Genomic DNA, 14,433 nt, shown 5'->3' with positions numbered 1-14,433 from the left:
CAATCTTGTCCATTCCATTCTGGAGCCACTGAAAACCTCTCTTTGCAATGTCAGCCTATCAAGTTCAGACCAAAAGTGACTAAACTATATTTTAGGAAGCAGTAGCATCAGGTTAGTTTTTACGGGGCCAGTTTCTCCCTGATTTGTACCCAGCACTACACAATGAAACTTATAACACAGACTTTCACTTCCAGTCAGCAGACACCATCGAACCCATAGAGGAAGCAGTGGTTTTGTGCCAATACAGAAGAGGTGGCAAAGGGCAATGCTGTTCATCCCTCCGCACTGCATGCATTTGAGAAAAAGCAGAAAAAATATACCCCTCAGGTATGGTTTGGAGTATTGTACTCAATGTTAGTTGTCATATTTGACCTTCAAAGAAGCCCCAATAATTCTCCATTTTTGAATAATTACCACAAATTAAAGGGGGCAAGAGGCATGGAGTATTCACAACGAACACAGAGTTTGGACTGTCCTGATTTTTGGGTTACTTATTACTCAACATGTGGATCCAGAATAGGTTTGTGTTTAACTCAGACACTTTCAATCAATTACTGATTTGATTTGCCCAACCTATAAGCAGATTAAAGCCACACATAATTACAGGTGTAATTTTATTGCTTGCAACTCTAACTTCATAATTAAAACCTTCCCCAACATCACTACTACAGTTTTGTGGTCTATATGCAACACTCACTAAAGTTTTACATCCTTGGTGTTTCTAAGCACTAACCATAGTTCACTAGAGCTGACAATTTTTCTTATTATTGCATTAAGTCAGCAATGCTACCACACTTCTTTTTCCTTTAGTATGCCCTTCCTAAAAACTGAACACCGCTGGATATTCAGTTCCCATCCCTGGTCACCCAACAGCCTCATCTCTGTAATCCACGCTGTATTGTATCCCTCTATGTGTTTTAACATGGCTAATTCAATTGCTTTATTGCAAATGCTCCATGCATTAAGTCACAATATCTTAAAGCTTAATATTTCTTCTTACTATTTTAGTCATGTGCATGGAATGAGGATTCCCTTCTCTAAAGGACAATAGTGAACCAGATGGGTTTTTGATGACAAGCGATTATAATCGACAGCGATTATATAGTCACAATGAAGCAAGGTTTTTAATTCCAAATTTCTTTTAATTGAAATCAAATTTGACTATCTGCCACGGGGAGATTCAAATCCATGTCCGGAGATTGCTTATCTCGTGACATTACCACTACACCCCTGTTCTCCCAAAGCCTGCTTCACAGGATAAGTTATATAAATGTTATAAATGTTGAATTTTGTTTGGGTGATTCAGGATTGTGAAAAGCTGAATTTGAGATTCTGTATGGGCAGGACTATTTTTCATTACACTGCTGTTTATACTTGGCTATTTGATCACAAAATCTACCAGAAAAAAAATGACCCTTTCTGCCAGACATAAAATTAAATCTGCAAGGCATAGCTACATGTAATTTCAGGATGGCATAACTAATATGCCTAACAAATTGCAAGAAACAAATACTGAATTCTATTAGTAATGAATAAAACAAGAAATTGACCGTGTTGAGAAGCAAGGATAAAGTGTTCCATTTGCCAATCTCTCAGTTTATAATTTGAATGAATCAATGGGATTGAAGATTTGATTATCTCTGCTGCATTCTTTCATAGCACAGCTTTGACAGCTCAGGATTGACAAATGTACCCAGTGGAATAAATATATAAGCAGGGACCACTTAACAAATAAGCATTTCGATTGATGCAATTATGAGCAATCACTTGCACTGACATCCCTTATTCAGGCACCAGTGGAACACGGCAGTATAGAACACTGAATATAGAGGGGTCTCATGGCCTAGCCTTCCAGGATTATTCTGCTTTTCTTTTGCTGCATTTTAATTTCTTTTTGTTTAAAACTCAGTGGGTTTTGTTTTCGTGCTTCAAATGCACAAACATGAGTTTACATAAGTTTATACTATTGTACTTACCACAATACCAGTTCTCAGGATAAAGTAATGGACTGTCTGTGTAACATCTGCTGCATGTAGTAGATTATGATAGGGGTTTTTATGCTTCATGTATCCAACTTCTAGAGCATCAATGAATGACACAAGGGAGGAAATGGGGATCTGAAATGAAGAAAAAGATAGAAGAATGAAAATTTACATTGTAATTATATCTGAAACACTCGTTTGATAATCAGTAACAATAAAGTTGCAATGCAGGAAATTAAATTGCCTCCATGGCTTACAGTTACACTCTCCCATTTGTTCTGTTGAATGCTTGCTGTATGGCAGCTGAGAGAAAAGGAAAAATTCTGAACGTTAAGAAATTGACATTTCAGGACAAAGTCTATTCGGCTGAGCCTTTATTTGCCAAATGCATATAAGGCAAAAAAAAAACTTAGTCCAGTTATGGCACAGATACACAAAAAAGGTAGAAACCTAATTTCCACCACAGCAAATTCTGATATTGGTTTTAATAAATCTGATTATTTTTGGATGAATACCGGGGCAAACAAAATAAACTTCAGAATAATACTGCTCACCATTTAGACTCTGACCTCTCTGTCCCTGACAGAACCAGTGCAGTTCAATAGAATCATAAGGAACAGCATCTCATCTTTTATCTTGGCATTTGACAGTCATTGGACTCAATATTTGAATTCAACAGCTTCGGATCATAACCTCTTCCCCTATCTAGGGTGCTTTTCTTTCCCTAGTGTTTTTTTTTAAATGCTGGCTTGTTCATTTATTTATCTCTTTCTGTTAGAGTCAGAAGACTACTGTTGACTGTGTCTTATCTGGCCATTTTGCTTTTACTACACCCAACATCACTGTTCTTGTTCTTTTCATCATGAAAACCTGTGTCAGCTAACTTTCCCAACCTTCTGGCCTACCCCTGATCCCCTTCACTGGTTTAAATGCTCAAACATTTTTATCTTCCATCTATTCTGATAAAGGCTGAAAATATATTTTTTTCTCTAACAGGTGCTGCCTGAACTGCTGAGTATTTCCAACATTATTTGTTTTTAAGTCAATTGTTGTCCTTGGACATACAGGGGTAGCACAGTCATTATTTTTGGTAAACCATGTGCGTTTCCCTGCACACAGTTCACTGAACACAGAGATTTACTTATAAGATATCGACAGAAATTATTTACCTCTCCTCTTGTATCGGGTCCAGTGCGGAGTACTGAACAATCAAAAAGGTAGACATGTCCCTGTGTGATTCTGTTATGTCAACATTATACCTTCAGAAAGGCAGTAGTGCTTAGTGGAATAAAGGGAGACTATAGTCAGTCAAAGGGTATTGCCACAGGCAGTCAACAGGCTTGCCTGGTTCCAAACAAAGAGGTTGTCCATAGTGTGTCAGGTATTTGGTGCATCCAATGTTTCCATGTGCTTACAGTCTAGGGACAGGCCCAGTAAGTCCCCCAAATCAATTGCAACCAGTCCAGAGGTTCCAGGCACACCAGTCAGGCTATTACGGAGACATCAGTCAGGAATTAGGCCTGGTCAGTTGGGGCTGTTCAGTCAAGTCAGTCCAGAGGATGGATAATGATCAGTCCTGGGTGTTTAGTCAATAATAATCAGTGAGCTTATTGCAGCAGGGTGAACCAGAGATCCGGAGAAAGTGGGCAACTTAAATCCGGGATGAGCTCACTGAGGGAATGGTGACAACGACAGAGTGTGATATAGTTAATAGAGTGGGACTTCATAATGTTTAGGAGGGGACCAGGATGGAAGAGGAGTTTCAAACAGGTCATGGTAACTACAACCTCTGCATGAGAGGGTGTAGTGACAACAGTGTTGTGCAATTTCCAAACTCATGGGCCCTGGATTAAAGTGAGACATGAATAGCCTATTAAGGGGCTCAACCGAAACAAGGAAGATGCAGAAAGGTCATTGGAGCAACAAAAAGGGAAGATGAGCGATGGGGAGCTTGTGCACCACAAATGAAGCCTGCAAATTATTCTCATTGAAACAAAGTTGGAACTTTGACATGTCAGATCCAAAGTCAAATTGGCAATAATTTGAAATGGCTGACACCCATAGAAAGTGGATGGAGCATGCCATTTTTTCTATCCTGGTTTAGAGAAAATCTTGCATTTTTGGAGTAATATCATCTGTCTGGCTTAATTTTAGACTTCATCAGCAAGACTTGCATTGTCCAAGAATGCACATTAGGAATAATGGCCTCAAGTAAACATGACCATTAAGTTGTACATACTATTGGCTCCCTGTCATGTCATTTAAGTAAGTGTGATCAGAAAAAGGCACCTAAAAGCAGTATTTTGCTTTCCATCTCACAAATACAATACATAGCTGGAACTACTTGACAAATTTCTGCAGATGCCACATTCACACACTGAACTAGAAATAGGCAAGGACATGGTCTGCAATGTGGAAGGGAATCTTTCCTTTTGACAGCAACGGTGGTTGGGGGCAGTTTGTCATGTTTTCTTTCTGGCAGAATTCCACCCCTCTAACATAAACTGAAAATTTTGGTCATGTAACATACATTTTGACTATTTTAGAGCACCTTGTTGGCATTATATTAACTTCTGTGGGAAACTGCCATTGCCACACCTTGTGAGGGTACAACATGACACTCCATCGCGATGGATGTGAGGGCTGAGGAGTTCCTCCAATAAAATAGTGTTAACTTTCTGACATTGACCACAGATTATTCACTTGTGCAGTTTCCAGTAGACATCACCGCACCTGAGGTCCTTGTGGTCTTGTTTTAAATCTGAAAACAGTTTAGAAGGAGACAGCAATTACAACTTCACCAGCAAAAACAGCAACGTCCAGTGGCTGCTGCATACCCTCTGAGGGAGATGCAAAAGGTGAAGATCCACCAAAAAATGTAAATTCCAGATATGTAGGCTTTACAGTCAATTTCTTCATTTTTTTCTTAAAGATAGTGCAGACACTGAGAAAGGATGTCCCAGGTCATCATCCCCAAACTGTGTCATGTGCTGGAGCAGGACCTGTGCTCAGAAAGACTGGGTTGAAGTGGCTCTGCTCTGTTTTTTTTATGCCATCAGATCATTTCAAAGTCTTTGTGGCATTCCTTGGCCATAAATGCACCCAGAATGTGACTGATGCCATTTTCTCAGCTCACCATATCCTTCCCTTATGACAAGGAGAGTCAAGCAGCTCACGCTGTGGTGTTCTTCACCAACACTGGCTTCTTCAGCTACAGGACACTATAGACTGCATCTATAGATTACTTTGAGAGGACTCTTATCACCAGAGTTTGTCAAAAGAAAAGGCTTCTGCTCCATCATCAATACACAAACTATATATGACCACTGATGATTCTTGCATATAAGAGAATTCCCAAGTCCTGACTCCTTCCAAGGTCCTCTGGTTATACAGAAGTAGTTGCTTGGAGACAAGAGCTATCTCCTCCAAGCAAGATGCATGGCATTTTTTCAGAAGTCCCAAACTGTTGAATAACAAACTTATGACACTGCTCACATTTACACCAGGGCTACATAATGGAACTGCCCATAGGCCTCCGAAAGATGAGGTCATGATTTCTGGACCATTTTGGCAGGGTCTTGGAATACATCCCTGAAATAGTATGCTGTAACACTGTAGCAAACTGTTCCCTTCACAACTGAATCTAACAAAGACCTCGATGCAGATGAAATGGGGATTAACTCTAAACTTCTGAGGATATTGACCAGGAGGATCACTCAAGGCAGCATAACCAATTGAGAGATTATTGAGTGTGGGAAGATTGTGAAATCCAGATTGAAACCCCTTCCCAGGAAGAATGAGCTGGATTTGCACATTGCATGATTATTTAACATTCTCCGGATAATGTGGCAAGCAACTCCTGCTTCATGCAAAGAACCTGGGGGCCTTTGTTATTTTTGCAGTCCTTCGACATTTGTGTTATTCATTGAAGGTTTTCTTATCTATCTGATTGTATGCTTAATATCTTTAGGTAATGCCATTTTCAAGTATTTACACTTTACATGCCCCATTGACCTTAAGGAAATAAGCAACAGCAAGGCAATGCACTGACAGCACATGAACCAAAGTCTTGGTAGCTCGTAAGGCTGCCTTCAAGTGTGCTGTGGAGATAGGTCTCTCATGATAGCTAGCAGGTTGAAAGGAATTCTGAAGGAACTCCTTTTGACCCTTCCTCATTGGTGAATGTTTCAGGGTGTGCGTAGACTGCTAAGTTGTCTTGAAATACTTGAGTATCCTCTAGACCAAGATGAGACAGACAGCACGTAGTACATTGATCTGCTTAGAAAAAGCTGCAGAACGAAAGAGATGGCCATGCCTCTTTTACATCTCCTAGCCTTGAATGACAGTGCATTCCCTTGAACATCTGATAGACAGATTGAAACCTTCCCTGCAGAGAAGTGTGGAATCATCACTGATTCTGTACTCTCACTCTCAGGCTATTGTAGGAATCTAGGTAGTGTAAGTGTGGAATGATGTGTGCAGATCAGCCCCAAGCACAGTCCCTGCACTGAAGTTAGTCTCAGCTTTGTTCACATTAAAGTGCAATGTCTTTAAGTCATCAATGTCATAGTTCTAGGATGCCAGAGGCAATATGCAGTCAGGATTCAAATGCTTGAGAGAAATGAGCAAATCTTAAATCATTATAACTTTCTTCATTGTTGAGATGACTCATCTGTCTCGGGAATGCTATATAATCATGTCCCAAGGAAAAATTACACTCGAGCAGATATTTAGAAATGCACTGAAGGCATATTTCAAGAAGTGAAAAATTATTTACAATGATGCTTCACCAGTGCTGTCTCTATACCTTCAGTAAGGATTTTCATCCTCTGCCTCCCATTATGCCTAAGAACAGTCCACATTCTGCAGGTGGAGTGGGCAGGAGCTTGCTCTGTGTTGACCCTGTTGGTCTGGAGGATTTGTACAGTTGTTCTGGATGCTTTTCGGGTCAGAAGGTCTAGGTGCACTGAGAGTGCCCTCCTTGGCTGGAAGATCTTGAGGCTTTATGATGACAAGGAGGGACAAGTGGAGGAGTCAGTCATCTCTGAAATGTTCTGAGAAGCAGCTCCAATGTCACGTGTGGCTTCTCCTCACTATAGGTGTCAAGAATGCCTGCTGTACTTTTTCAGCGCCACACTCTCAACTCTGATTTCCAGCATCTGCAGTCCTCACTTTCTCCTCTAATAAGCAGCTAGTAATATTTGTGCCACACGAGTGCCAGGAAATGATCATCTCGATGAGAGAGATTCTAACCATTGCTCCTTTACCTTGAACAGCACCAATACCATCATATCACTGTCAATAACCAGGGGGTCACCAGTGACCAGACACTTACCTAGCAGCCACATAAATATAATATCTACAACAGCAGGTCAGAGACTAAATATCATGTATCCATTATCACACAGCTATCTCCAAAGTCTTTTCAACATCCACAAAACACAATTTAGGACTGTGAAGAAATACCTTCTACTTGTTTGAAAGAACACATCTCTAAGAAAATGCAAGAAGTTCAAAACATCCAGGACAAAACAGTCTGCTTGATGATAGCCTATTCATTATCTTAAATGTTCATTCCTTCCATTACCAATGCAACATGACTGCAGCGTGAGGCATCTACAAGGTGCATGGCAGTAACTCATTAAGGTTTCTTTGGCAGTTCCTTCCAAATATAGTACCTCTATTAGCTAGGGCAAAGACAGCAAGTGCATTGAAATACTACTTTTGCAACAGATCATTCTAAATCACTAGTGCTTCCTCATTACTTTCAATCTAACAGCACTGAAGGAGTGTACACAACACATCAACTGCAGTGCTTCAAGAGAGTGGTTTCAAAACAGCAATTGGAGTGTGCAATAATTGCTGGCCTTAGCAATGACACTTGCACCTGATGAATCAATGAACTATAAAAAAGATATTGTCAGTAGCAGCCCATAGAAACTGCAGAGCTACAGCATGAATATTAATTACGCCTTTTCTAAGAGACTTTTTTCTAAACATTCACCAAAGTCATGGCTGATGATCAGGAGAATTCCATGGAAATTCACAGTGAATGTTTTAAAATGGAGAGTGAATGATGTCTACATGGCTTTGTCCAGCCATCCACTGCTTTCTAACCTGACTTCATTTGTAGACTACACTGTCTTGACATCCTGCCTGCAATACCGCAAAATATATCTGGGATAATGCATATTTTCAAACACAGCAATGAATAAATTGGGTTTCAAAACTGTAGCATTTAACTCACTTATTCATGTGTGAAATCGATTGCATATTCAAGCAGATTGAAAAGTCACCCACTAACCTTGAAACGGCTGATGAGGTCATATCTGGTGAATAGATCATAAACAATGAATTTGAGTGCATGTTCTCCACTGGCTTCATTCAGTGCAAAAACATTGAAGGTCCATTTATCTACATTCTGCAAAACAAAGCACAAGAGTATGTTTCATATGACTGATTGCCTTCCATCATTCAGTAACACATTTTCCATTTTCACCTTTGCTTAGGACCTCATTATCTTTCCTATCACTAATTTTCAGATGGTTGTTTGGTAGTTCCTGGGTATGCACTCTCTCACTTCGAAAATATATATCGATGTACAACTTTAGCTATCCACCAGTCAGCTGATGTTTTCTGATAAACTTTTAAATAAGTTTAACAATAGATGGAATCTTGAACAGGAAGGTGGGTGAGGAAGTAAATTGCATTAAGAGACAAAACGTTCCATTCCCAATGATAGGATGATGGTCTGCAATTAAGTATTGGAACTTTAAAGTCAGGTTAAGTTTCTCAAAAGTGTGCACTAGGAAGTTATATTGCATGCATTTGTATCTTGTGCAACATCAGTAAAAGATTAGCTCACCAAAATAAAATTCCCCTTCCCAATTAAGCACTCACAAATAAATAATTTCAATTTCAGACTGCATGTAAGAAGTGCAATGCACCTTCTGGACTTTGGAATAAGTAGTTGCTGCTCTGTCCTCTTTGGAAAGAGTTTGTCTATGCCATGCCATGATTGACATCAAATGGTGGTAGCTCATGTTGCAGAAGCATAGGCAATGACCGAGAGAGAGAGACAGTTTAGCATCTAATGGGCATGGTTCAAGGAGGTTGACTGTGGTAAAGGGTCTGGATTAGTGGTGCTGGAAGAGCACAGCAGTTCAGGCAGCATCCAAGTAGCTTCGAAATCGACGTTTCGGGCAAAAGCCCTTCATCAGAAATGATGACTTTTGCCCGAAACGTCGATTTCGAAGCTACTTGGATGCTGCCTGAACTGCTGTGCTCTTCCAGCACCACTAATCCAGAATCTGGTTTCCAGCATCTGCAGTCATTGTTTTTACCTCTGTAGTAAAGGGTCTGTCTGGTTAGGGGTGCAAGTACATCTGTGGAAGGTAGATAGGCTAACCAGCAAAGGGTGATAGGCACAGAATATTTAACTGCAGGCATCCACTCCTAGAGGTCAAGTGATGTTCCTTGCTCACAGTAAGTTAATGCCTGTCCAGCTGCACTTTAAATATAGCATCAGGCGTTTGAACCAAAAGGCAAAGGCAGACACATTGGCTTCCACAAGATTCACCATAAATATGCTTCTCGTAAATGTGTGTGGAATGACTGAGATCTGCAAACTTAAGAGGAAAAGTGGCCCATTAAAGTGCCCCCCCCCACCCCACGCTGAGCAGAAGTGACACTCACTTACATACCCACTGCAAATGCTAAACTACATAACCAAAGATCCCTACCAATGTTTCTCTTTAAAGCTTTTCTTACTTAAAAATTTCTTTAAAATTCATGAATAGAATCTTTGTGTTTGATTCACTTATTTAATACTTCTTCTCCTTATGTTAAAAATATGGTTATTTAACTTTATTTTATCTTTTAAAACCACAAAAGTTTCCTGATAAATACTGAATCAAAGTAATTATTGAATATTTCTGCCTTTTAATATTTCTATAGATACAAGTGATTTTATCCTCAGTGCCCATCTTTCCCTTTATTACATACGTGACTTCAGAATAATTTATGATTTGTTTTGTTTCCTGATAACTAAAACTCATTATTCTCCTTGCATTCCCAATTGCCTTTCGACAGCTTTCCTAAATGCTTCATATTCATCCTTGTCATGTTTTCTGTTGCATGATGGTCCACATACCCTCAACTCTTTCCTTGTTTCTTTATCATCATGATGTTGCTTTATTTTTCTTACTCGTTAATTTTAAACATCTATTTTATATTCTGTTGTGTAACTGTATTTATTCACTGACCGTGTATGTCCTCCCTTACTTCAGTTTGACCTGTCTTCTCTTTTTACCAGCTTTATTTTTGTTTTAGGTTAACTTCATATCTTGCATAAACCTTCTCCTCATCATACCAAATTAAAGCATTTGTCCTATTCCCATTTAACCTTGCATTGCACCCATTCTAATTTTAATGGATCACACCGTAGCATGGACAAAGTCCATCCTAACAGCACAAATTCTTAAGAGGTCTATGGCTGGTACAGCGGCCCATGAAGTGGAATCCCTCTTTCACCACACCAGCCCTTTAGCCGTGTGTTTAGTTTCCTGATCACTCTCTCACTCTCACTCTCTGCCAATTTGTACATGGCTTAGGCAGCAATCCAGAGACCTCCAAGTCAATTAACTAACCATTTCACATTCCCACACAGTTAAAATGACCCACTTGCTTTGCTCCTTGCACTTTTAAAAATCTACATTTGAAGCTCTATTAATCACATGACCAAAGATGCAACACCTCTATTTAGGTTTTTCTCAGATACATATCAATATCAAATTCAAGCATTCAAAATCCAGATAAGTTCAATACCAATAATCTGACATCAAGATCAAGAATCAAGGTTTAACTTGCATTTATTCATTAAATAATCTTTCAGAAATACAGTCTGATCAGTCCTCTTTTTAGATATTGGCATAATCAATTAAAATTGGTGTGACTTTGAGAGTAACTTTCATGTGTTATGAGTGAAATTAAAATTAATTTGTGAAATATTAGGTCAATTTCACAAGTTCAGCTTCCAGCTCCTGGCTGCTTCCAACTGAACATGTATTTCAAACATCAGACTCAAAGCTGAATTCATTCAAACTACATTCATTCCAAAGTTGTAATTAAACCTTATCAAAATTAAATTAAATGCATGAAATAAACCTTTTTTTTAAATTTCAGTACCTAATTCTGTTATCTGCCCTTGTGTCAAACAATATGCTTAATCACTTACACAAATCTCATAATGGTTTGAAAGAATGAGACTGTCATAGAGGAAAGAAAGCAGAAGTCAAAAATACCTTTAATACATCGATGACTGAAGGAGGATAACTTAGTCCAACCATATTTGATGTTCGCCTGTACATTCTGTTTAGGAGCAGTTCAGAAAAGAAAGACAATTAAGAATGGCAATGCTGATTTGCATCAGTCACATTTGTCAGTGTGTCAACATGCGCGAACTGATGAAAAATCACACTTCAAGCCCTTGATCAGGATGTAAATGTTAAAATGCTAAACAAATATTAGTCATTAGTCACCAATAAAACAGATTCTTTCAGCAAAATCAATTGCAATGAAAAGGAAGCTATTTGCACAGCAAAGTACAGAGATAACGGCGGAATGTGAAGACAGAAAACTGATATTTTATCTGGGTAGTGGAAGAATATTGATCAGCAAAACTACGCATCCATCTTAGAGTCATAGAATCATAGAGATATACATCATGGAAATAGACCCTTCGGTCCAACTAGGCCATGCTGACCAGCTATCCTAAATTAATCTAGTCCCATTTACCAGCATTTGGCATGATTCCCTCTGAATCTTTCCTATTCATATACCAACCTGATGCCTTCTTAAGTGTTGTAATTGTATCACCTCTGCCACTTCCTTTGACAGCTCATTCCATACATGCACCACCCTCTGTGAGAAAAAGTTGCTTCTTAGGTCCCTTTTATATCTTTCCCCTCTCACCTTAAACCTATGCCCTCTAGTTCTGGACTCCCCGGCCCCAGGGAAAAGACTTTGCCTATTTATCCTATCCATGCTCCTCATAATTTTGTAAACCTCTGTAAAGTCACCCCTCAGCCTCCGGTGCTCCAGGGAAAATAGTTCCAGTCTATTCAGCCTGTCAATACAGTTCAAACTCTCCAACCCTGGCAACACCCTTGTGAACCTTTTCTAAACCTTTTCAAATTTCAAAACATCCTTCCTATAGCAGGGAGAGCAGAATTGTATGCAGTATTCTGAAGGCGGCCTAACCAATGTATAGCCGCAACATGACCTCCCAACTCCAAAATTCAATGCACTGACCAATAAAAGCAAGTGCACTGAACGTCTTCTTCACTACCCTGTCTACCTGAGACTCTACTTTCAAGGAACTATGAACCTGCACTCCAAGGTCTCTTTGTTCGGCAACACATCCCACGTCCTAACCATTAAGTTCTGCACTGATTTGCTCCACCAAAACATAGAACCTCACACTTATCTAAATTAAACTCCATCTGCCACGCCTCGGCCCATCATCTTCAATTCACAGAATATTCTTAAACCTTTAGCGAGAGAAATTTGCTTATGTAAAGTCACTTGTTAATGAGATGAGAAATGATACATGGGCCACTACCAGACATTTAAGTTTCTCCCACTTAATACCCAGTGTGAAAATGCCTGCAGCTAAATTAAGATAATTAGTATAACTTTGGTTTTGAAGATGTTCATGTCTAATAATGAAACTGAGCTTTTAATCTAGTAAACTGTTTCATTTCTTTAGTTTTGTAATTAAAACACAAAATGCAATCCTTGTCATGAACACCGAACTATGTCAGACTATCATTTTAAAAAGAATCTTTAACTCAAAGTAAAGCCCAAAATTCTGGTCACACTTTGGCTTGAAACATGTCTGGGCTGCCATGGAGAGAAATTTAAACAGAAATCCATTGAAGTTTGACTGTCTTTGATCCAGAAGCAGTAACAGTAAGGAAGATTAGTACTTACTTTAAAATGTTTGGGGAATCTGTAAAGGTTTTTAATGTTTGTAAAGGACTTCTAAGTTGAAATTGTAAAGGGATCTATTAGAAACTTTGATTCAGAGGAACATTGATATGTGGCCTGGTAATCCTTGACCTGAGACCAGTATCACCAGGAAGCATATTTGAATATGGGAGCCACGTGGTGCAAAGATAAAATGAGAAAAGACAGCGGCGGAGAGAGAGATTCTGACAGTTTTGGATAGCTACCGTGACCAATAGAACTCAGAGTTGAAACGGTTCTGGGAATGTGTACCTTTTAGAGAAGTTTGTTTAGATTAAAGGTGCTGAGAATCATTAAGTTCCCAATGGAAAGGGACAGGAATTTTACATGGAAAGGCCATGTGACTGACCCATAAACATGGCATGGATTGCAGTCTACAACTACAGAAACTACTACAAATGTTAGTCTTTATTGCATCTGCTATTCCACATGCAATTTATAGTCCACACTCTATTAATTCATATTTGATTCATATTGATTCTGATAAGTTTTAAGGTAAAAATAACTTCATTTAGGGTAGTCACTCAAAAAAAATGACTTGTTAGCTTATAGATTTCCAATTGGATTTTGACACACCAAATGTCCAATTACAGAGCTTTCTTTTATGAAATTATCCAATTAATTTTATTCCACGAAGCATCCTCTCTGCAACTAGCAGGATTGACTCTGTTAGAATTTTACACATTCCAATCATATGTCCTTTCATTCTGGTAAACTCTAGTGTGTACAGACCCAGTCAAACTAATCTCTCCTCAGAGGTCAGTCCTGCCATCCCCTCTACCAGCCCGGAGAACCTTCATTGCACTCCATCTACATCAAATATATCCTTTCTTAGGTAGGAAGACCAAACTGCCAGCTAAGCTAAGTTGCTTGCTCCATGGAGATGGTCTACAGCCTTGTGGATCTGGTAGAGTATAATCTCAAAAGGAGAGGGTGGGCTACTAGGTGGTGAACAGTTGCTGGGGCATTCAAAGTTCAAGCATGAAACTACTTACATGCCAAAGGAGGAGGAGGATGGCTTCCAAGCAACATACAAGTTGTTGTTCAGTAGTTTCTGAGACTAGATATTCAAAAGTTAATAACTGAAACTCCTTGTGAAACAGGCATGGTTATATTGAGATTCGGTGACACAAAGTGTTTGGGTAGATCACTGAGAAAGACATGGAATGGATTTCTTTTAATCGTATATGCCATTCAATGTGTTTTGGAGGATATTCAATCAGTTTGCCTGTTAAACCACATTTACCTCATATTAGTTATTGATACTAAAGTTTAAATTGTATCTGCTAAATTATTCTAATTTATAACTTCCTTTGGTAAAGTACTTTATTCTCCGAGTAGCTAGGAATTTAAACTTTCCCTACTTTGAATAAAAAAATACTTATTACTTTCTAACCAGATTGTAGCATGGGTGGCCTTGACT

At 39.0% G+C, this 14,433-nt stretch overlaps 1 protein-coding gene across 4 annotated transcripts in view; it reads right to left on the bottom strand.

The window, feature by feature from the left end:
• LOC140477346 (dual specificity calcium/calmodulin-dependent 3',5'-cyclic nucleotide phosphodiesterase 1A-like) overlaps positions 1–14,433 on the bottom strand; it is a 647,210-nt gene that overhangs the window by 142,681 nt on the left and 490,096 nt on the right. For all 4 annotated transcript variants that reach the window (XM_072571037.1, XM_072571039.1, XM_072571041.1 and 1 more), the window contains exons 6-8: positions 11,285–11,351; positions 8,287–8,403; positions 1,977–2,117 (exon numbers count right to left, since the gene is read on the bottom strand). In XM_072571037.1, coding sequence (XP_072427138.1) covers positions 1,977–2,117; positions 8,287–8,403; positions 11,285–11,351 — 325 coding nt within the window. The remainder of the gene's footprint in view (positions 1–1,976; positions 2,118–8,286; positions 8,404–11,284; positions 11,352–14,433) is intronic.

This window comes from Chiloscyllium punctatum, chromosome 5 (genome assembly GCF_047496795.1).
Source record: "Chiloscyllium punctatum isolate Juve2018m chromosome 5, sChiPun1.3, whole genome shotgun sequence".
NCBI lineage: Eukaryota > Metazoa > Chordata > Chondrichthyes > Orectolobiformes > Hemiscylliidae > Chiloscyllium > Chiloscyllium punctatum.
The sequence above is the reverse complement of the archived record's forward strand: the minus strand, read 5'-3'. Positions and strand labels throughout refer to the sequence as shown.